Consider the following 21,706-nt stretch of genomic DNA (forward strand, 5'->3'; position numbering starts at 1 on the left):
ATCTTTAAGTAGCTTAATATTAAATTGTACAGTGCTCAGTTGTGCATATTATCAATCCCTCCGAATGATTGGTTGTATAATATGATCATCCATACATCACTGCACTGTGTCCTTCCCTACCTCCAGTGTCTGACACAAAAGTCTCTTTTTTTGGCTTGCAAATACTTGTTATTCAAACCACAGAGTACTTATCTGGAGATGGTATCCTGGGCCACCATTTTCAAGATTGTGACGTAATCCATTTTCCGGAGTGAATGAAGAACGTGATAGTGTGCTCGTGCTCTCTTAAAATAATTTCTCTAGACACCAAAAAGTCATATTTTCTTCTCTTCGTAGGTTTTCCCTTGTTCTCATAGGTCTTCCGAACACAAGCTGTGTTTCGCAATAAATTGCTTCGTCAGGGGAATTTTTGTGTCCTACAATTTAGAAACATTCACAGCCGGGGGGAGGTTGGCATCTCATCCCTCACCTCAGGCGACAGATTGCCTTGGGCAATCCCTGGTTCCGCCAGTTAAGTAATGAAACTTCAGTTTTAATTTGGTTTCATTTTGCTAGTGGAAACAGCATGGAATTAAGGAGAATGCTTGCCAAGCAGGACTATTACATCCAACTCACTAATTCTCTAGGCTCTAACCCTCGACTTCTCTTTGCCACATTGAATTCTCTCCTCAAGGTGCCTCCATCTCTAACTCCCCCCTCACTATCTCCTCAGACCCTAGCTGAGTTCTTCCACGAAAAGGTTCAGAAAATAAACCTCGAATTCTCATCCAAGCCACCCCCACCTCTCCCTACCCTTGTCCCTTCCCCTATTTCCTCAACCCTCCATCCTTTTCCTCCTTTCCTGAGGTCACTGATGAAGAAACATCACATCTCCTCTCCTCCTCAAAACGAAGTACCTGTTTCCTACCCACCTTCTTAACTCCATCTCTCCTACTCTCACTCCTTTTATCTGTCATATCCTCAGTCTCTCTCTTTCCACTGCGACCGTTACTGATGCCTTCAAACATGCTGTGGTCACACCACTCCTTAAGAAGCCTTCACTTGACCCTACCTGTCCTTCCAACTATCGACCCATCTCCCTCCTCCCCTTCCTTTTCAAGTTACTTGAACGCCGTTCTCCGCCGCTGCCTTGACTTCCTCTCATCTCTTGCTGTTCTTGACCCACTCCAATCTGGCTTTCGCCCTCTTCATTCAACTGAAACTGCACTTACAAAAGTTTCCAATGACCTGTTTCTGGCCAAATCCAAAGGTCTCTATTCTATCCTCATCCTTCTCGACCTATCCACCGCTTTTGACACTGTTGAGTACAGCTTACTCCTTGATACGCTGTCTTCATTTGGATTCCAGGGCTCTGTTCTTTCCTGGTTCTCCTCCTACCTCTCACTTCGCACCTTTAGTGTACACTCTGGTGGATCCTCTTCCATTTCTATCCCACTACCAATCGGTGTACCTCAAGGCTCTGTTCTCTGTCCTCTCCTGTTTTTCATCTACACTTCTTCCCATGGCTTTCAGTACCATCTCTACGCTGACGACTCCCAGACCTACCTCTCTACCCCCGATGTCTCAACCGACATCCAGACCAAAGTTTCAGCCTGCCTGTCTGACATCGCTGCATGGATGTCTCGACGTCATCTGAAGCTCAACATGGCCAAAACCGAGCTTCTCATCTTTCCCCTTAAATCTACCTCCCCTCTCCCCCCTTTCTCTATTTCGGTGGATGGCACTCTCATTCTCCCTGTCTCATCTGCTCGTAACATTGGGGTCATCTTTGACTCCTCTCTCTCCTTCTGTCCTTCTCTGATCACATTCAGCAGATTGCCAAAACCTAGAAATAGGTAAAAGTGGGATGTTTGACCACGAAAATACAAATCCTGGAGACAATATCATAAAAACTTCTTTATTGAAAAATAGACTTGACACAACTGTTGTGTTTTGGCCTACAGGCCTGCATCAGGAGTCTCCCGCTATGACGCAGCGTATATGAATCTGAAATGCCTGAAACACGATTTGGTCCGTGTGACGAACCAAACGTAAAGTGATTGGCTATATTTTCACGTTCCATGCTGTGCTCCTAGTGACCCGCTACGGACAAGCTTACCACGAAAGGTCTTTTCAAGACCACTTTTGTAATATAGCCAATCACTTTACGTTTGGTTCGTCACACGGACCAAATCGTATTTCAGATTCATATACGCTACGTCATAGCAGGAGACTCCTGATGCAGGCCTGTAGGCCGAAACACAACAGTTGTGTCGAGTCTTTTTTTCAATAAAGAAGTTTTTTATGATATTGTCTCCAGGATTTGTATTTCCGTGGTCAAACATCCCACTTTTTACCTATTTCTGTGTTTTCCCGTAGGGCGTTCGAGTTCTCCGCTTGATTGCGGATTTTTTTTGATGATTGCCAAAACCTGTCATTTCTTTCTCTACATTAGCAAAATCCGTCCCTTCATCTCTGAGCACTCTACCAGAACCCTTATCCACACTCATATCACCTCTCGTCTTGATTATTGTAACCTACTTTTCAGCGGCCTCCCTCTTAGCCATCTCTCTCCTCTTCAATTAATCCAAAACTCTGCTGCGCGACTCATCTTCCGCCAAAGTCGCTATGCCCACATTAGCCCTCTCCTTAAGTCACTTCTGGCTCCCTATCTGTTTCCGTATTCAATTCAAACTTCTCCTATTAACCTATAAGTGCATTCACTCTGCCACTCCCTAGTACCTCTCCACTCGTGTCTCTCCCAATGTCCCCCATCTGTTCTTTAGATAAATCTCTCCTATCTGTCCTTTTCTCCTCTACTGCTAATTCAAGACTCCGTTCCTTTTATCTTGCTGCACCTCACGCCTGGAATAGACTTCCTTAGCCTGTACGTCTAGCCCAAACTCAAAACCCACCTCTTTCCCTTACCCTTAATTGTTCTGTCTGTATTCCCTTACCCTTAATTGTTCTGTCTGTTTACCTGTCTTATCTAGATTGTAAGCTCTTTGAGCAGGGACTGTCTTTTGTGTATGGTGTACAGCGCTGCGTATGCCTTGTAGCACTATAGAAATGATAAGTAGTAGTAGTAATTCCTTGTGTAAAACCCTGACCAAAACAAGCAGATATATGAAATCTGGGTGTAGCTCTGAGCTGGTGTTAAAACCTGACTGGGAGGTTTTTCCCCAAGAACATATATTCACTTTGTGAAATGGGGAATACACATGTTGCTTTTTGCTCCCATCTCAGTCCTTGAAATCTCTGTGTAGTGTGGATCTCCACATCTAAATGGATTTTTTAAATCGCTGTTTACATGTCTACGCAGTCTGCATACATGCTGCTATTTAGTTGAGAAAATTGTTTTAAAATAGAGGCCTTAAATGCATAGATTTGAAAATCAAATCTACATACACTCTTTCCCTCCCCTGATCTTACCAGAAAATAGCCCTTCCCCAGCAATTAAATCTTGCCTCTGAACTTCACAAGGAAGCCGTGAAATGGCTGTCCCAAAGACAAAGGGGAAGTCAGGGAAAAATACATATGAAGATTTATTTTCAAAAAATAGATGTGGGAATTTCTGCACTCACAGATTTTGTAGTTCCAGTTTTCAAAGGGGAACTTGCAAGGTCTCAGAAAAGTACGTTTGAAACTCCAAACTGACTAGGAAATTGAAAATAGCTCCTTAGGGAGTACATTTATAAAGGTTTTTGTTTCCAAATGTAAAGCCTGTTCTACACACAGGCAAAGCTTTTATAAAATTATGCTGCCATATACACACATAAAAATTATGTGTGCTAAGAGCTTACGCGTTTGCATTCCTGGAGGCAGAGTTGCAATGTACATATGTATTTGATAAAATACACTGGTAGATGCGTAGACTACATACACATTCTGAGGAAGCATGAATTTATGCACTACTGGGATTGGTACGGGGTGCCTTTATTCCACATTTACCTTATAAAAATTCAGTGCAGATAACAATAAGAAGTTGTTATTGTATATAATTCTTCAAATTACAATTTTTTTGACCCTGGGAAGCTACTTGAATTTATATCTAGTAAAGAGTAATGTTTCAATCCCTGGATGGTAATACTATGTGTCCTGTCCCAGGCCCCTACCTGTGCTCCCGCGGGGGGGAGCGATGGTCGTCGGGCCTCGCGGTGTCCAGGGCGGCAGAGACGGACCGCCGACAGAGCCGACGCTACCGCGGGTCGGACCAAGGCCGGCGACCCGCTGGAGCGAACGCCGGCCTCGGAGAAGGGAGCACGCCGGCCAAGATGGCGGCGCCGGCGTCGACGTCTCCCTGGCCCGGAGCGGACCAGCGAGGAAGCTCCGCCTACTCGCGCCGGATTGGCGCGCCGAAACTGAGACTCCGCCTGCAGGGCAGGCCGGCCAATCCAGGCGCTCCTTGCCTGCCAGGGCCGGGGGGATTGGCTCCTCTTCCGGGGAAGGGGCGGACTGGCGGGAGATTTAAACAACGGAACTGGAGGGGTCCAGTGCTTCCGTTTCAGATGTCAGAAGCCGACATAGTGGATCTCGGAGAGCTGTCTTCAGAGACTGTGTTCCTCTTCAGTGCTAGCCGTCCTTGCTAGCTGCCTTCAGAGACTGGGTCCATCTTCAACGCTAGCCGTCCTTGCTAGCTGCCTTCAGAGACTGGGTCCATCTTCAGTGCTAGCCGTCCTTGCTAGCTGCCTTCAGAGACTGGGTCCATCTTCAATGCTAGCCGCCCTTGCTAGCTGCCTTCAGAGACTGGGTCCATCTTCAACGCTAGCCGTCCTTGCTAGCTGCCTTCAGAGACTGGATCCATCTTCAGTGCTAGCCGTCCTTGCTAGCTGCCTTCAGAGACTGGGTCCATCTTCAACGCTAGCCGCCCTTGCTAGCTGTCTTCAGAGACTGGGTCCATCTTCAGGGCTAGCCGTCCTTGCTAGCTGCCTTCAGAGACTGGGTCCATCTTCAGTGCTAGCCGTCCTTGCTAGCTGCCTTCAGAGACTGGGTCCATCTTCAGTGCTAGCCGTCCTTGCTAGCTGCCTTCAGAGACTGGGTCCATCTTCAACGCTAGCCGTCCTTGCTTGCTGCCTTCAGAGACTGGGTCCATCTTCAGTGCTAGCCGCCCTTGCTAGCTGTCTTCAGAGACTGTGTCCCTCTTCAGGGCTAGCCGTCCTTGCTTGCTGCCTTCAGAGACTGGGTCCATCTTCAGTGCTAGCCGCCCTTGCTAGCTGTCTTCAGAGACTGGGTCCATCTTCAGTGCTAGCCGTCCTTGCTAGCTGCCTTCAGAGACTGGGTCCATCTTCAGTGCTAGCCGTCCTTGCTAGCTGCCTTCAGAGACTGGGTCCATCTTCAACGCTAGCCGTCCTTGCTTGCTGCCTTCAGAGACTGGGTCCATCTTCAGTGCTAGCCGCCCTTGCTAGCTGTCTTCAGAGACTGTGTCCCTCTTCAGGGCTAGGCGTCCTTGCTAGCTGTCTTCAGAGACTGTGTCCCTCTTCAGGGCTAGCCGTCCTTGCTAGCTGTCTTCAGAGACTGTGTCCCTCTTCAGGGCTAGCCGTCCTTGCTAGCTGTCTTCAGAGACTGTGTCCCTCTTCAGGGCTAGCCGTCCTTGCTAGCTGTCTTCAGAGACTGTGTCCCTCTTCAGTGCTAGCCATCCTTGCTAGCTGTCTTCAGAGACTGAGTTGCTGACTACCAGCCAGGCCGGCCGTCACCCCGCGGTTCCAGCAGTCCTGCTGGCCGCCTGCAGCTGGGGGCTCAACCCTTGGTGAACGGCGGTTGCCGCGGGTGAAGATTTGGGGTGCGCGGCTGTCCTCTGAGGTCTTGCGGGGCCTCAGGGAACCTAAGGGCTCACCTATAGCAGAAACAGGACACTATGCATCGGCTGCGCTCATAGTGTATATCCCTCTGCTTCTAATTATTATTTTCTTTTTTCTTTAAGAAATACTGAATATTTTTTTCTTTCTACTTGGATCATTTTGTGGACTTAATATTGAAATAGTTTTCTTTAACGATATTGTAAAATATTTGAAATACCTCAGAATTTCCATATGTTTATGTTTAATGCATGAATGTAAAAAGAAAATTTATAAACAAATAATTAAAAAAAACCCCAATAAGAAGTAACAAGAAAAGACTACAGGGAATATACAAAATTCTTACTTTAGTCAGTCTTTGGGATATATAGGTGCTCATTTTCAGAGCACATAGAATTACAAAGTTGCATAGTAACCTAAAGTCTGTGTGCTTTGAAAATGAGCCTCTAATCCCAGGATTCTGTATATCATGCCTGAAAATCCATTCAGAAACCAAAGCATATTTTATAATAGTGCACATAACTTCATTGGTTAACTAGCTAATCAGCGCTGTTAATTGGATGTTAAGCAATTAGCACTAATTGGCATTAATTGAGATTTATGCGCACAACTTGCAAAGTGTATTCTATAACACGGTGAGCCTAAATTCTAAGTCACATAGAGGGGAATAATCGAACGGGGGCGCCCATCTCTAAGGATGGCCCTGTAAAGGGGCAGGGCAACACGTATTATCGAAACAAGATGGACATCCACCTTTTGTTTCGATAATACGGTCGGGGACGCCCAAATCATGAAATTTAGGTCGACCTTAGAGATGGTCGTCCCCGGTTTTCGGCGATAATGGAAAGCAAGGATGCCCATCTCAGAAACGAGCAAATCCAAGCCATTTGGTCATGGGAGGAGCCAGCATTCATAGTGCACTGGTCCCACTAACTGAATGGAAAAAGCCCTTCCCTTACCGATCCGGAAAGGAACAGGCATGCATGAAGGAAATTGCATGCAAATGAGCTGCTCGCTGTTAGCTCATTTGCACACGATTTCCTTCCTAAGGAGGGGAAGCGACAGCAGTTGAGGACATGCAATGGCAGTTATTGAGGACGACTGTCCAAAATGTGGATGTTTCTGTGAGAAGGACGTCCATGCCTTTGCTATGCCTCCGACACCCTCTTTATTTATTTGGATTTTGGATCACAAGTAGCAGCAGTGGGATTTGAACCGGCCACCTCTAGATTGCAAGACCAGTGCTCTAACCACTAGGCCACTCTGCCACTCCACCACTCTACTCCACTCCCTTGAAATTTGGCCATCCCTGTGGGGGGCAGTTGAGGACGTCCAAAATGTTTGAAAGAAGGACGTCCACGCCTTCGTTATGCCTCCGCTGACACACACATACCCCCCCCAGGGACCTGCATACTGCCCCCCCCCCCCCCCCCCAGGGATGGCCAAATTTCAAGGGAGTGGAGTGGTGGAGTGGCCTAGTGGTTAGAGCACTGGTCTTGCAATCCAGAGGTGGCTGGTTCAAATCCCACTGCTGCTACTTGTGGTCCAAAATCCAAATAAATAAAGAGGGTGTCAGTGGCATAGCAAAGACATGGATGTCCTTCTCACAGAAACATCTACATTTTGGACATCCTGAACTGCCGTTGCAGGGAAGGAGGCATAGCGAAGGACATACTCTAAAAAAAAAAAAAAAAAAGACAAAAGTTTTTGAAGTTGTTTTTTTCGGGGTGGGAGGTGGTTAGTGACCACTGGGGAAGTCAGGGGTGGTCATCTGGTCAGTTCGGGCACCTTTTTGATGCTTGATCGTGAAAAAATATGGACCAAGTAAAGTCGGCCAAATGCTCGTGAGGGACGTCCTTCTTTTTTCCATTATCGGCCGAGGACGCCCATCTGTTAACAACGCCGCCTTCGATACACTGCCGACATGCCCCCTTTAACTTTGGTCGTCCCCGCAACAGAAAGAAGTTGAGGACGCCCAAAATCGGCTTTCGATTATGCCGATTTGGGCGACCTTAGGAGAAGGACACCCATCTCCCGATTTGTGTCGGAAGATGGGTGCCCTTCTCCTTCGAAAATAAGCAGGATAGTTGAATAGAGGACGTGGCCATAGGTGGGATGTGGGCCATGGTATTGGTATACAGTTATGGGTAGTGGGATTTTGGGGGGTTCAGCACACAAGGTAAGGGAGATATGTACCTGGGAGCAATTTCTGAAGTCCACTGCAGTGCCCAGTTGGTGCCTAGCATGTCAGGGGGACCAGTGCACTACGAATGTTGGCTCCTCCCATGACCAAAAGGCTTGCATTTGGTCGTTTCTGAGATGGGTGTCCTTGGTTTCCACTATGACCGAAAATCAGAAACGACCAAGTCTAGAAACAACCATCTCTAAGGATGACCTAAATTTCCAGATTTGGGCATCACCAACCATATTATCGAAACAAAAGATGGACGTCCATCTTGTTTCGATAATACGGGTTTCCCCGCCCCTCCACCGGGACGTTTTGCGAGGACGTCCTCAGCAAAACTTGGGCGACCCTTTCGATTATGCCCCTCCACGTAACTTTGTAAGTCTAAGTGCTTTGAAAATATGCCTCGTCATGTGTCTTTATAAAATAAGTGCCTAAGTGGCCTATTATAAAGTCATGCACCCTGTGTAGAAGAGAAATTCCTTTCTAAACACAGACCTTAATACTTACCGTCTGAAATAAATGTTTGAGCCTCAATAGTAAAAATACATACATACATAAAGCAAAATCAAAGAAATTCAAAAATGAGAGCCAGCCTAAGAAAAATAGCTGTAAAACTGAAGGCGTCTATAAAGATGTCTTCTAAGAAAAATACGCAATGCTGGTAACACTTGAAAGTGTAACAGTACTCTGTATGATCCAAGTAGGTCATTTGATAACTCTTTGCAGTGTTCTAAGTGTCTGAAGCTAATTATGGTGCTATAATTGCTGTGTTTGATAGCATGGCATTTTAAACACAGGCGTTCTTGCGTGTTTCAGGGAACTGATGCTGATTTCTCATCAGAACACAGTTGAGCAGCTGCAGGAAAGCCTCAGACAGAAGATGCTGAATGATGATTGCCGAAAGGAAAAGGTAATAGTGGCAAACCACCTAGCCAGCATAGTTCTTGATTTTCTGTCAACAGTTCTGGTTAATTAGGAAGAGGTTGTGCACAATGCCAGATTTCTTTCGTCTATGCTATGCAAAAATGTTAATCCCTTCTTATGATCTATCTGCCCATGCATGCCTGGTATTTTTTTAAATGAAATTCTGATCTTCCCATGGAAGAAACTACAATTAGTGTTTTCGGTAGGACACTGAAAAATGGTCACGTCTTTAGTACAGAGCTACAGAAAAACAAGTTCAAATAACATTAACAGTACATTCAGCTCTTTTACAAATGCAGTATTGCTTCCTGGAAGAAGAGGTATGTTAGCAATGAATATAAATCACATCAAACTGAAACAAACATGCCTAGAAATCATGAAAAATAGTCCTGTTGATCCTGTATTTCATTAGCAGCACTGAGAGCTGTAACACAGGAAACCTGTAGCCAGTGGCGTCAGAAGGGGCTCATAGCAAAAGGAGAATGACTGCTGATGCAGAAGCAGTCCATACTAGTCAGAGCCTCTTCTCAGCCAGTATGCCACTTGGGCAACTCAACCTCACAGGGGAAGAAAAAGAAAACAAATTATAATACCTTTTGGCAGATTTCAGTTATGCCCCAGATGTGATATCGTTGATCCCAGAGGATAGATGTTGACCAAGGGTGGGGGGGGGGGGGGGGGGGGAGGAGCTGGGGGGCTGGGCATGTTGGCAGATGAGAATAGCAGAGTTTTGTCTGAGAGGAGGCTTGCCTTTCAGATGTCAGCTAACAGGGGAACATAATTTGTTTTGTATGGTCATTGGAGGTAGTAAAGAGGACAAAAAATAAAAGTAAGATTTCTTAATACTTATTCTAGGAGGAGTAGCCTAGTGGTTTGAGCAGTGGGCTAAGAATTGTGAAAGCGAGGGTTCACATCCACTTCTCCCACTGATGCTCCTTCTCACCTTGATAAAGCGGCTTCACCTTCCATTGCCTCAGGTACAAAATCAGGGCCTCATTTCCTTACATGCATTAACATACATTAACGCATATTAATACAAGACGTGTTTCAGTAAAGAGACCCCATAAAGACATCCCATGGAAATAATTGACCCTGCGTTAATAAAATGTGTAATAATCGCTTTAATGTCTGTTGTTGTGCATTAATGCATGTTAGTATAATTAGACCCTTATATTGTAAGACCTGTGAGGACAGGGAAATAGCTACCCTACCTCATGTAACTCGCTGTGAGCTACTAATGAAAAGACATGAGCAAAATCTAAGTAAAACCATTCTGTATGCTTGCAGTGAAGGACACAGGCTCACATTTTAGATTGGTTCAAACCAGCTATGGTTATCATCTTTTTTGGAGGAAAAGCAGTATAGAAAGTCTTCACAGAATGTAAGCATTTCTCAGTAAAACATGTCATGGATAGGTCATCGATGAAGCCCGCACTTCTCAAGCTTAGCATGTGCTAGAAGCTTATGAGTCACTTCACTGCACATGTGCACTACTTCCTCCCTACTACTGTCGCATGGGACCTATTCATCTTTCCATGGAGTCAGTCTACAGAAGTGACTAGCCTGCTTATTTTCGAAGGAGAAGGGTGGCCATCTTCCGACACAAACCTGGAGATGGCCGGCCTTCTAAAACCGGCCAAATCGGTATAATCGAAAGCTGATTTTGGCCGGCTTCAACTGCTTTCCGTCGCAGGGCCGGCCAAAGTTCAAGGGGGCGTGTCGGCAGGGTACCGAAGGTGGGATGGGGGCGTGGTTAAGAGATGGCCGGCCTCGGCTGATAATGGAAAAAAGAAGGCCAGCCCTGATGAGCATTTGGCCGGCTTTACTTGGTCTCTTTTCGTTCACGACCAAGCCTTGAAAAGGTGCCCAAACTGACCAGATGACTACCGGAGGGAATCAGGGATCATCTCCCCTTTCTCCCCCAGTGGTCACCAACCCCCTCCCACCCCAACAAAAAAAATGTAAAAACATTTTTTTGCCAGCCTCTATGCCAGCCTCAAATGTCATACCCAGGTCCAAGGAGCAGTTTTTAGTGGGTGCAGTGCACTTCAGGCAGGTAGACCCAGGCCCATTCCCCCCCTACCTGTTACACTTGTGGTGGTAAATGTGAGCCCTCCAAAACCCACCACAAACCCACTGTACCCACATGTAGGTGCCCCCCTTCATCCCTAAGGGCTATGGTAGTGGTGTACATTTGTGGGGAGTGGGTTTTTGGGGGCTCAGCACCCACGGTAAGGGAGCTATGCACCTGGGATCATTTTGTGAAGTCCACTGCAGTACCCCCTAGGGTGCCCGGTTGGTGTCCTGGCATTTGAGGGGGACCAGTGCACTACAAATGCTGGCTCCTCCCACAACCAAATGGCTTGGATTTGGCCAGGTTTGAGATGGCCGCCATTAGTTTCCATTATCGGCAAAAACCAATGGCGGCCATCTCTAACACCGGCGATCTCTAAGTGCGGCCCAAATGTTGAGATTTGGCAGGCCCCAACCGTATTATCGAAACGAAAGATGGCCGGCCATCTTGTTTAGATAATACGGTTGGGTACGCCGCTTAACGGGGTCGTCATTAGAGATGGCCGCCCTTATAGATGGCCGGCCCCGTTCGATTATTCCCCTCTAGAGCTTACTTCAAGACCACATTTTCGTGATCAAAGTTGCAGTTGTGGAAGTTTTCTCATGTCCTTTCACTGTTGTGCAGTACCTTTTCCTTGTTTAGCATTTTAGTTAGGTTTTTGGTCATTTTCAGATTTCCTTTATTTTTGCATGTAGCTCGGTGTAAGCCTTGGTGAGGAATTTCTGCTCCCAGTTGGGGTACTTGTTTTCAAAACTGAGTCATTTGATTATGCAGTAGCTATTTTTCTTAATTATGTTTCCAGAAAAAAGCCCCCAGTGGCCATAAGAAGTTGACTTGGTGCAACAGGACCATATTTGCTATGGATAAACATAACTTGTGCCTGCAATGCCTGGGTCCTGACCATGATCCTTCTTTTTGTAAATTATGTTCATACATGTCTAAGAGAGTTCTTTGTGGTTGAGAAAAACAGCATACATGTATTTTTGATGCTGAGAAATCTGATCCATGACTTTGGCAATGGAACCATCAATCTCCATGGGACCCAGAGCTGCATCGGACACTGGGGATGCTTTGAAGGTGTATGGTTCACTTGCCATCAAATGTCAGTAGAGTCCATCAGGACCAATCACCATGTGAGTCGCTCCCAAAGAAGAGGAAGGATTCATCCTTAACTAGTGCTGAGGGCTCGTGATGCCAAACACCAGGGGGAGGTCAGGGTGCATTGACATCACATTTCATTGGAGCATGGAGTTGAGGCACTGAAGCAGTCTGTGTTCTTGAAACACCCTTGATGCGCACACTACTCATCCTCTTCATTATTAGAGGAGGTGTTACAGCTTCCAAGAGCCCAAGACTGATGACTCAGGAGGACATAACCACTCCTACTGCATTCCTTATGTCTTTGTGAATGGTACTGGTAGCTTCTTTAACTTGCCTAACAGTATGTTATAGGTATTGCTAGCTTCCAGGAGAAATTGTACTAGAATGTCTTAGGGTAAAATAGAGAAGGGTAATCCACTAGGTGGATGAACAGCAAATTCCCACGGAAGTACAAGAAACCAAAGAAAGAATGGGAAATGGACAACTGAGTCGAACAAGAAATATTTTATTAAGGACTCGACACAGATATGTGTTTCGGCCACAGGCCTGCCTCAGGAGTCTTAATTGTTCAGAAAAAACTATCTGATGGAGGTTTGAAACAAACCTTCGTAGTAAGGTGCCGTATAAAAGTGGTCTTAAGAAAGACCTTTGTACTCAAGAAAGAAACAGCGCTTCACATTGCCAAATCTCAGTTTTTTTCTACCACTTATAGTGGACGCCGTCTCCACCAGCCTTTCAATTCTACATTTTGGACTTTGGCAACGCAATGCGCTGTTTCTTTCTTGAGTACAAAGGTCTCTCTTAAGACCACTTTTACACAGCACCTTACTACGAAGATTTGTTTCAAACCTCCATCAGATAGTTTTTTCTGAACAATTTGAGACTCATGAGGCAGGCCTGTGGCCGAAACACATATCTGTGTCGTCCTTAATAAAATATGTCTTGTTTGACTCAGTTGTCCCAGTCCCTGAAGTTATTGATCCACTTCCCACTCCTTCTTTGGTTACTAGAAGGTCTTACAAATTTAAATGGAGGCGTTTGACATTTGGTGTGATGGTAGAGCTATAAACCTCTTTTCCTGATTCACCCAAAAACTGCTTAAATATCTGTATATTTGTCAGAGTTAATTTTGAAAAACAGCTATTAAAAAAAAATAACAGCTCTGTTAGGGTAGAACTTGGTGCTTTTCACCAGCATGTGAAAGGAAAACCCATCTCTATAAAGCAGGGATTCTCAACTCAGTCCTTGGGACACACCCAGCCAGTCAGGTTTTCAGGATATTCACAATGAATATGCATGGAATAAATTTGCATGTACTATTCCCATTCTATTCAAATCTATCTCATATATATTCATTGTGGTTATCCTGAAAATCTGACAGGCTAGGTGTGCCCTGAGGACTGGGTTGAGAACCCCTGCTTAATTGTTCAAGTCATGAAGAATTTGCTTATGTTGAAGCCTCCTGCAGTGTCATAGGAGCTCAAAGTGGTATTAATCCAGTTGATAAAAGCTCCCTTTCAGGCTTATATTCGAAAGAGAAGGGCGCCCATCTTTCGATACAAATCGCAAGATGGGCGTCCTTCTCACAGGGTCGCCCAAATGGCATAATCGAAAGCCGAATTTGGGCGTCCTCGACTGCTTTCCGTTGCAGGGATGACCAAAGTTCACGGGTGCGTGTCGGAAGCGTAGCGAAGGCGGGACTGGGGCGTGCCTAACACATGGGCGTCCTTGACCGCTAATGGAAAAAAGAAGGGCGTCCCTGACGAACACTTAGATGACTTTACTTGGTCCTTTTTTTCTTACGACCAGGCCACAAAAATGTGCCCTAAATGACCAGATGACTACCGGAGGGAATTGGGGATGACCTCCCCTTTCTACCCCAGTGGTCACTAACCCCCTCCCACCCTCAAAAAAAATTAAAAACATATTTTGTGCCAGCCTCTATGCTAGCCTCAAATATCATATCCAGCTCCATTACAGCAGTATGCAGGTCCCTGTAGCAGTTTTAGTGGGTGCAGTGCACTTCAGGCAGGCGGACCCAGGCCCATACCCCTCTACCTGTTACACTTGTGGTGGTAAATGTGAGCCCTCCAAAACCCACCAGAAACCCACTGTACCCACATGTAGGTGCCCCCCTTCACCCATAAGGGCTATGGTAGTGGTGTACAGTTGTGGGGAGTGGGTTTTGGGTGGCTTAGCACACAAGGTAATGGAGCTATGCACCTGGGAGCAATTTCTGAAGTCCACTGCAGTGCCCCCTAGGGTGCCCAGTTGGTGTCTTGGCATGTCAGGGGGACCAGTGCACTACGAATGCTGGCTCCTCCCACGACCAAAGGGCTTGGATTTGGTTGTTTCTGAGATGGGCGTCCTCGGTTTCCATTATCGCCGAAAATCAGGGATGACCATCTCTAAGGACGACCATCTCTATTCTCATCACTACTAAGGATTGAAACTTACTAACTCTATTCAAAGATCAATGATCTTATAATCCCAATTCTGTGCTCCTCATCTGCCGAGCACTAATTCATATAACATCCTAGGGAAATATCATCAAGATGAATATCACTAAATTACTCTTTGCTATCTACTCATTTACCTTAATCCACCACATACTAACCAACCCCTATTGGAAACCAACAGTATTCCTACAATACTCCTGCCTTACCGACCATCCAAACACAATACATACCACCATAATAACAACAATAACCAAAATAATGGAATTATTACCTCACCTGAACAACATCAATATAAAGGAAAAAATGGACATAACAAACCTCCATTACCAGCAAACAGACAACTAAGAAAAATCAACATAATCTCTAACCTAATTGACCCCTTTCAAACAATCCAAATAGGATACACAAATGCAGATCAGCTGTCAATAAGGCAACAAGAATAACAGACTGGATTACTGAAGATAACCTGGATCTATTAATTATCAATGAAACCTGGATTCACAACCAAAATGATCCAATTATACTAGATCTTTGCCCACCAGGTTACAAAATTATTCATTGGTCAAGAAATGGTAAGAGAGGAGGAGGCATTGCACTAATTTACAAATCTTATTTTACAGTAACTACTACAGCCGAATCCACCATTGGATTCGGCTGAGTGGAGGAGTGGCCAAGTGGTTAGGATGGTGGACTTTGTTCCTGAGGAACTGAGTTCAATTCCCACTTCAGGCACAGGCAGCTCCTTGTGACTCTGGGCAAGTCACTTAACCCTCCATTGCCCCATGTAAGCCGCATTGAGCCTGCCATGAGTGGGAAAGCGCGGGGTACAAATGTAACAAAAATTTAAAAATTTGAGATTCTGGAATGTTGCTACTATTGAGATTCTGTTGCTACTATTTGAGATTCTACATGGAATGTTAATGTTGCTATTCCACTAGCAACATTCCATGTAGAAGCCTGCCCTTGCAGATCAGCCGCGCAGGCTTCTGCTTCTGTGAGTCTGACGTCAGACTCACAGAAACAGAAGGCTGCGCGGCCGTGTTGCTGATCTGCAAGGGCAAGCTTCTACATTGAATGCTGCTAGTGGAGGAGTAGCCTAGTGGTTAGTGCAGTGGAACATGGAATGTTGCTAGTGGAGGAGTGGCCTAGTGGTTAGGGTGGTGGACTTTGGTTCTGGGGAACTGAGGAACTGAGTTCCATTCCCACTTCAGGCACAGGCAGCTCCTTGTAACTCTGGGCAAGTCACTTAACCCTCCATTGCCCCATGTAAGCCGCATTGAGCCTGCCATGAGTGGGAAAGTGCGGGGTACAAATGTAACAAAAAAAAATAACACCACAACTCGAAATTGCCTCACGTAGGATCAACCAGCTAAACATCATTTTGTTTTATAGACCTCCAGGAAACTGGCAAGAATGCCAACCACAACTTATGGACTTCACTTCGAATGCCTGTGTATCTAATTCTAATCTTCTTATATTAGGGGACATTAACTTGCATCTAGAAGACCACAATGCAAAGAATACATGAGAATGTAAGGACTTTCTCCAACTATGGGAATTTAATTGGACTAATACTCAAGCAACACACGTTAAAGGACACACGCTTGACCTCATCACACACAAATTCTCTTTAGATCAAACCTTTATAATAACAGATATAAAATGGTCTGAGATACCATGGTCAGATCACTTCAAACTTAACATATCCATGCAATGGCGGATAAAAAATCTGATCCAGAAACAAGAAAGTAAAACTTATACTACAAGAGGCCAAATTGATCCATTACTATTCTGGCAACAATTCTACATGAATGATTGGACAGTCCAAACAGATTCCAATCAATTCCTCTTAAATTGGGACAATAGCTGCAAGAACATACTGTACTTGATACAATAACACCATTACAAACAAGAACTTCGCATAGACAAAGCTCACTACCTTGGTTTAATGAAGATCTGAAAAAACTAAAAACTCAAGTAAGGAGACTTGAACGAGCATGGACTAAAATGAAAGATGAACAATCATTTAATGCATGGAAAAATATGCTAAGAAAATACAAATATACAATTAGACAAACTAAAAGGTCATACTACAAAACTAAAATCGGACCAGATTACAAGGACATGCATAAGCTTTTCCAACTCATACATAATCTTCTTGACACCTCACCGGTTACCTCAACTAATACAGATACCCCATCAGCAAATGATCTTGCCACTTACTTTAATCAGAAAACCATTAAATTACGATCCACCTTATCTATTAACTCTACAGACTATGAAAACTTCATTCACTGTTTGGACCCAACTATTGATGAATATCCAGCAGACCGAATATAGATAAATTTTGATTTACTGACGGAGGAAACAGTCACCCAAATATTCATCAAATTCACCAAGTCCCATTGCAAATTAGACACATGCCCCAGTTACTTAATAAAATCTGCCCTTCAGCGTTTCATAACAGATCTCACCTCCTACTTAAATTATATGCTTCAACAAGGATCCTTTCCTTTGGATAAAGGCAATATACTACTTACACCAATTCCCAAAGACCTAAAGAAAAAATTAAACGATATAACCAATTACCGTCCAGTTGCATCCATCCCCCTTGTGGTTAAGTTAATGGAAAGTCTAGTTACTAAACAACTTACTATTTGAACAACTTCTCAGTACTACATGCATCCCAATCCGGATTCCGTACTAACCACAGTACCAGAGCAGTACTTATAACACTCCTAACCAAATGTAAACAATTAATTGCAACTGGCAACAATGTTCTACTCTTGCAATTTGACATGCCCAGTGCGTTCGACATGGTCAGCCATAGTATTCTACTGAACATTCTAGAATACTTCGGAATCGGAGGAAATGTACTGAATTGGTTTTGCAGCTTCTTAACTACAAAAACATATCAGGTGATATCAAAATCGATTATATCATTACTATGGAGACCTGAATGTGGAGTGCCTCAGGGATCGCCGCTTTCACCAATTCTATTTAACTTAATGATGCTACCACTGGCCAAATCACTATCCAATCAATGCTTAAACCCATATATATATATATATGCTGATGATGTCACGATATACATTCCGTTTAAAAATGACATCAGAAATCACAGATAAAATCATTCACAGCTTCCAATTAATGAACTCCTGGGCGGATGCTTTCCAACTAAAGCTTAATGCAGAAAAGACACAATGCCTTATCTTCTCATCGCAATATAACAAAACCAATTATACAAATATAAAAACACCAAACCACACTCTCCCTGTTACAGACACCCTGAAACTCCTGGGAGTCACAATTGACCGAAATCTCACCCTAGATAGTCACGTGAAAAATGTAATAAAGAAGATGTTCCATGCAATGTGGAAGCTTAAAAGAGTGAAACCTTTCTTCCCAAGAGAGGTATTCCGCAATTTCACGTGACTATCTAGGTTGAGATCACTGGTACTAAGCCATCTGGATTACTGTAATTCCATTTTTGCCGGATACAAAGCACAAACTATTAAAAAACTCCAGATAGCCCAAAACACTGCAGCTAGACTCATATTTGGAAAAGCAAAATATGAAAGCGCCAAACCCCTCAGAGAAAAATTACACTGACTCCCATTAAAAGATCGAATTACATTCAAGATCTGCACCCTGGTTCATAAAGTCATTCACGGAGAAGCCCCGTCATATAGTCAGATCTCGAGGCATATTTTCAAAGCACTTTGGGAGGCTAAGTTCCATAGGTTTCTATGGAACTTTGGGAGGCTAAGTGCTTTGAAAATAAGCCTCCTCATAGATCTACCAGCAAGAAATACAAAAAGTACATCACGAACTTTCTTAAACCTTCATTACCCCAATTGTAGAGGTCTCAAATACAAATCAATATATGCATCCAGCTTCTGCTATATCTGCACACGACTATGGAATTCATTACCAAATGCTATAAAGATAACGCATGATCTGTTAACCTTCCGGAAGTTATTGAAGACAAACCTATTCAAATAGACTTACAACAAGAATCCTTCATAAAAGTCTGACATCAAAATGCACTAGAATGAACAGACATTGGTCCCTTTAATTTGGTTACTTTAATTGCAATGATATCATTGAATGTTATACCTTGTCCTTGTTCTTATATACCAGTTATGAATGATCTATTTATTTACTCCTAGTCACTTGATATTTTATTTACTTACTTCTATTTACTTGATATTTTTATATCTTAATTTATAACATCATTCTGTACTTATCATTCCGTTAATGGCGATCACCATTGTGACATAATGTAAGCCACATTGAGCCTGCAAATAGGTGGGAAAATGTGGGATACAAATGCAGCAAATAAATAATTAAATAAAAATATGTCTACATTGTTAATGCAAACTTTTTGCTGATGAGGAAATGAAATAGTAAAGAATGCAAAGTAACTTGTTACCTATTAGCACAGTGAACAATTGTGCATATTAAAATGTACAAAATGTAACAGGCTTTTTAATATTAAAAACTTAACCTGCTCCAGGGAGGAATAGTTAAGGTTTGCATTACCGTACATGCCTTAATGCATGTATTATTACTAGAGCTGCACTTTAAGCGCAGTGAACTCTGCGATTAATGCATAAAATTAATCACAATTTTTTTTTAAAAAAGTATATTGCAGTGTCTCCTGTCTGCTTCAAGCATCTGCTTTTCTATCTTCCACTCCAAACCCCTGTCCTTGGTGCAATCTGACATCTTTCTCCATCCCCCCCCCCCCCCCCCCCCATCCAAGCCAGTCTATCTTAAAGGTGATCTTCACTTGATCTTCACCATACTGTCTGCTGCCTGGTCCAAAGCTTTCCCTCTGACCTGTCCCTCCCAGGCAGAAACAGGAAGTGATGTCAGAGGAGGCAGGACAGGCCAGCTGAAAAGCTTCGAGTAGGCAACAGGCAGCATATGTGCAACACTGTCATGACTAGCAGAAGGCCGCCTTTAAGGTAGACCAGCGGGGGTATTGGCGGGGGGTAAATGCTGAATCCTAGGTAGAGGGAGAAGTGTGAGTTGAGACCCAGAAGCAGAACTTGAGGGGTCACTGATGGAAGATATGACCAAGGCAGTGAGCTCCAGAAGCTGCTCATAGAGGTGAAGAGGATGGAGGGAGAGGTGTTGGACAATGGGAGGAAGGAGAGAAAGAGAGATAATGGTCCCCAGGAAAGAAAGAGAGATAATGGACCTGGGGGAAGAGGAGTGGGCTGGAAAGTTGAGAAAGGTTGAGATTTTGGATCTGGGGGTGAAAAGAGGGATATTATCAGTCCTTCAGTAAAGGGAAGGGGGATGGGATTTGATATATCACAGTTCTGTGGTTACAATCAAAAGTGTTTTACATATTATATAAATGTACTTATTTTGTACCTGGGGCAATGGGGAAGGTTAAGTGACTTGCCAAGAGTCACAAGGAGAAGCAGTGGGAAATAAATAAAATACCTTTAATTGTGCGATTAATCATGATTGAAATTTTTCATCAAAATGCAACCCTAATTATTACCATTTACAGTAGTATATAATTTGCATCTCAGTAACACTGGACATTAATACACACAGGATTTATAGTAGTAGTATAGTAAACATTGCATTTAAGGTCTTGTATGATACAATCTTTATTTTTGGTCCTTGTAACTTACTAAGGAAGTAATTTTAAAACATAATTCATGTGAAAATAGCGGCATGGACATGTCTAGGTAGGCTAAACGTGTAAATGACAATTTCAGAATGCCGGTAAATACACGTGGAGATTGCCGCAACACAGAGATTTCAAGGGGGCTTGGTTAGGGCAGAATGAAAATTTAGATGTGTATTTCCCACACTTTTCCCTCATTTTTTGTCCAAGCTCTGAGACACATATATATTTTTGAAGGCTTTAACAATGGATTAAACCCCGGTTTTTAAATTTTGGCCTCAAAGATTTTTAAAAAAAGAATCTTTTCTAAAGGTGTATGGATTGAACAATTTTAAGAATACAAGAAATTATGTTCTTTCTGCTTGCCACTTTGTGCTTGTTGATTCAAGGAAAAAGGGCACGATAATAATGAGGGGGTTCATTTAAAGATAAAAATGTTTATATTGTAAAATGGAGCATGGAATTAACGTATGATCAACTATTTTGCTATTTCATTTTATATGTTTTTCATTTGTGTGATGATTTGTAAAAAGATAAATATAATATACTCCTTAAACCCTCTCCTTTTTACAGAATCTTTTGGTGTCACCATCTCCAAATTTCTGCCCCCTTTCTCTTTCTTTAGCTTCTTTTACCCTTTTTCTCTCTCTGTCTCTACCTTTTTCTCTCTCTTTTAATTTTGTAAACAGAATAAATGCCTACTGTAGGCCCATTGCGGTATATCAGATGGAATAAATGCATTTAAATAATTACTGAACAGCAGTTAATCATTTGTATACAAAGAGGTTTGTGTCAATACCATGGGACTTATGCATTAAACTCAAATGCAATTGTTTAAGATTTCTTAAGCATGTTAAAAATAGCATGTTATGCAGTAAGGCCTTGTCCTGTATGTTAAAGTGGTCTGGAAAAACATTAGCATGTCTGTGCTATAAACGAAGGCACATCATGTGCAGGGTAAAAAGCTTGGTACGCTTCCTCCATGTTGTCTACTGAACGCTTACTCATGTTACTCCATTCGGTATCTGCCTTGGGCTAGGTAACTAACTTGCTAGCATGTAGGCTGTTGAGAGGGCTAAAATAAATGTATATGCCTTTGTATCGCCCCATTGTGCGTCCGCACCTTGAGGATTGCGTTCAGTTCTGGTCGCCATATCTCAAAAAAGATATAGTGGAATTAGAAAAGGTTCAAAGAAGAGCGACTAAAATGATAAAGGGGATGGAACTCCTCTCGTATAAAGAAAGGCTAAAGAGGTTAGGACCAGCGGCGTTCCTAGGGGAGGGGCGGTGGGGGTGGTCCGCCCCGGGTGCACGCCGCCGGGGGGGGGGGGGGTGCCGCGCGCCTGCCCTCCATTGTTCCATGCTTCTTCTCTGCCCCAGAACAGGTTACTTCCTGTTCCGGGGCAGAGAAGAAGCATGGAACAACGGAGGACAGGCGCGCGCGGCACCCCCCCCCCCCCCCCCCGGCGGCGGCATGCACCCAGCAGGGGGGGTTCCTTCGCGGGGGTGTCCTTTTGCCGGGGGGGGGGGTCC

At 43.9% G+C, this 21,706-nt stretch overlaps 1 protein-coding gene across 3 annotated transcripts in view; it reads left to right on the plus strand.

Moving 5' to 3' along the window:
• Positions 1–21,706, plus strand: part of LEKR1 (leucine, glutamate and lysine rich 1) — a 178,144-nt gene that overhangs the window by 136,243 nt on the left and 20,195 nt on the right. For all 3 annotated transcript variants that reach the window (XM_030216985.1, XM_030216986.1, XM_030216987.1), the window contains one exon: positions 8,779–8,872. In XM_030216985.1, the coding sequence (XP_030072845.1) occupies positions 8,779–8,872 (94 nt within the window). The remainder of the gene's footprint in view (positions 1–8,778; positions 8,873–21,706) is intronic.

The sequence above is a fragment of the Microcaecilia unicolor genome, chromosome 10, assembly GCF_901765095.1.
Source record: "Microcaecilia unicolor chromosome 10, aMicUni1.1, whole genome shotgun sequence".
NCBI lineage: Eukaryota > Metazoa > Chordata > Amphibia > Gymnophiona > Siphonopidae > Microcaecilia > Microcaecilia unicolor.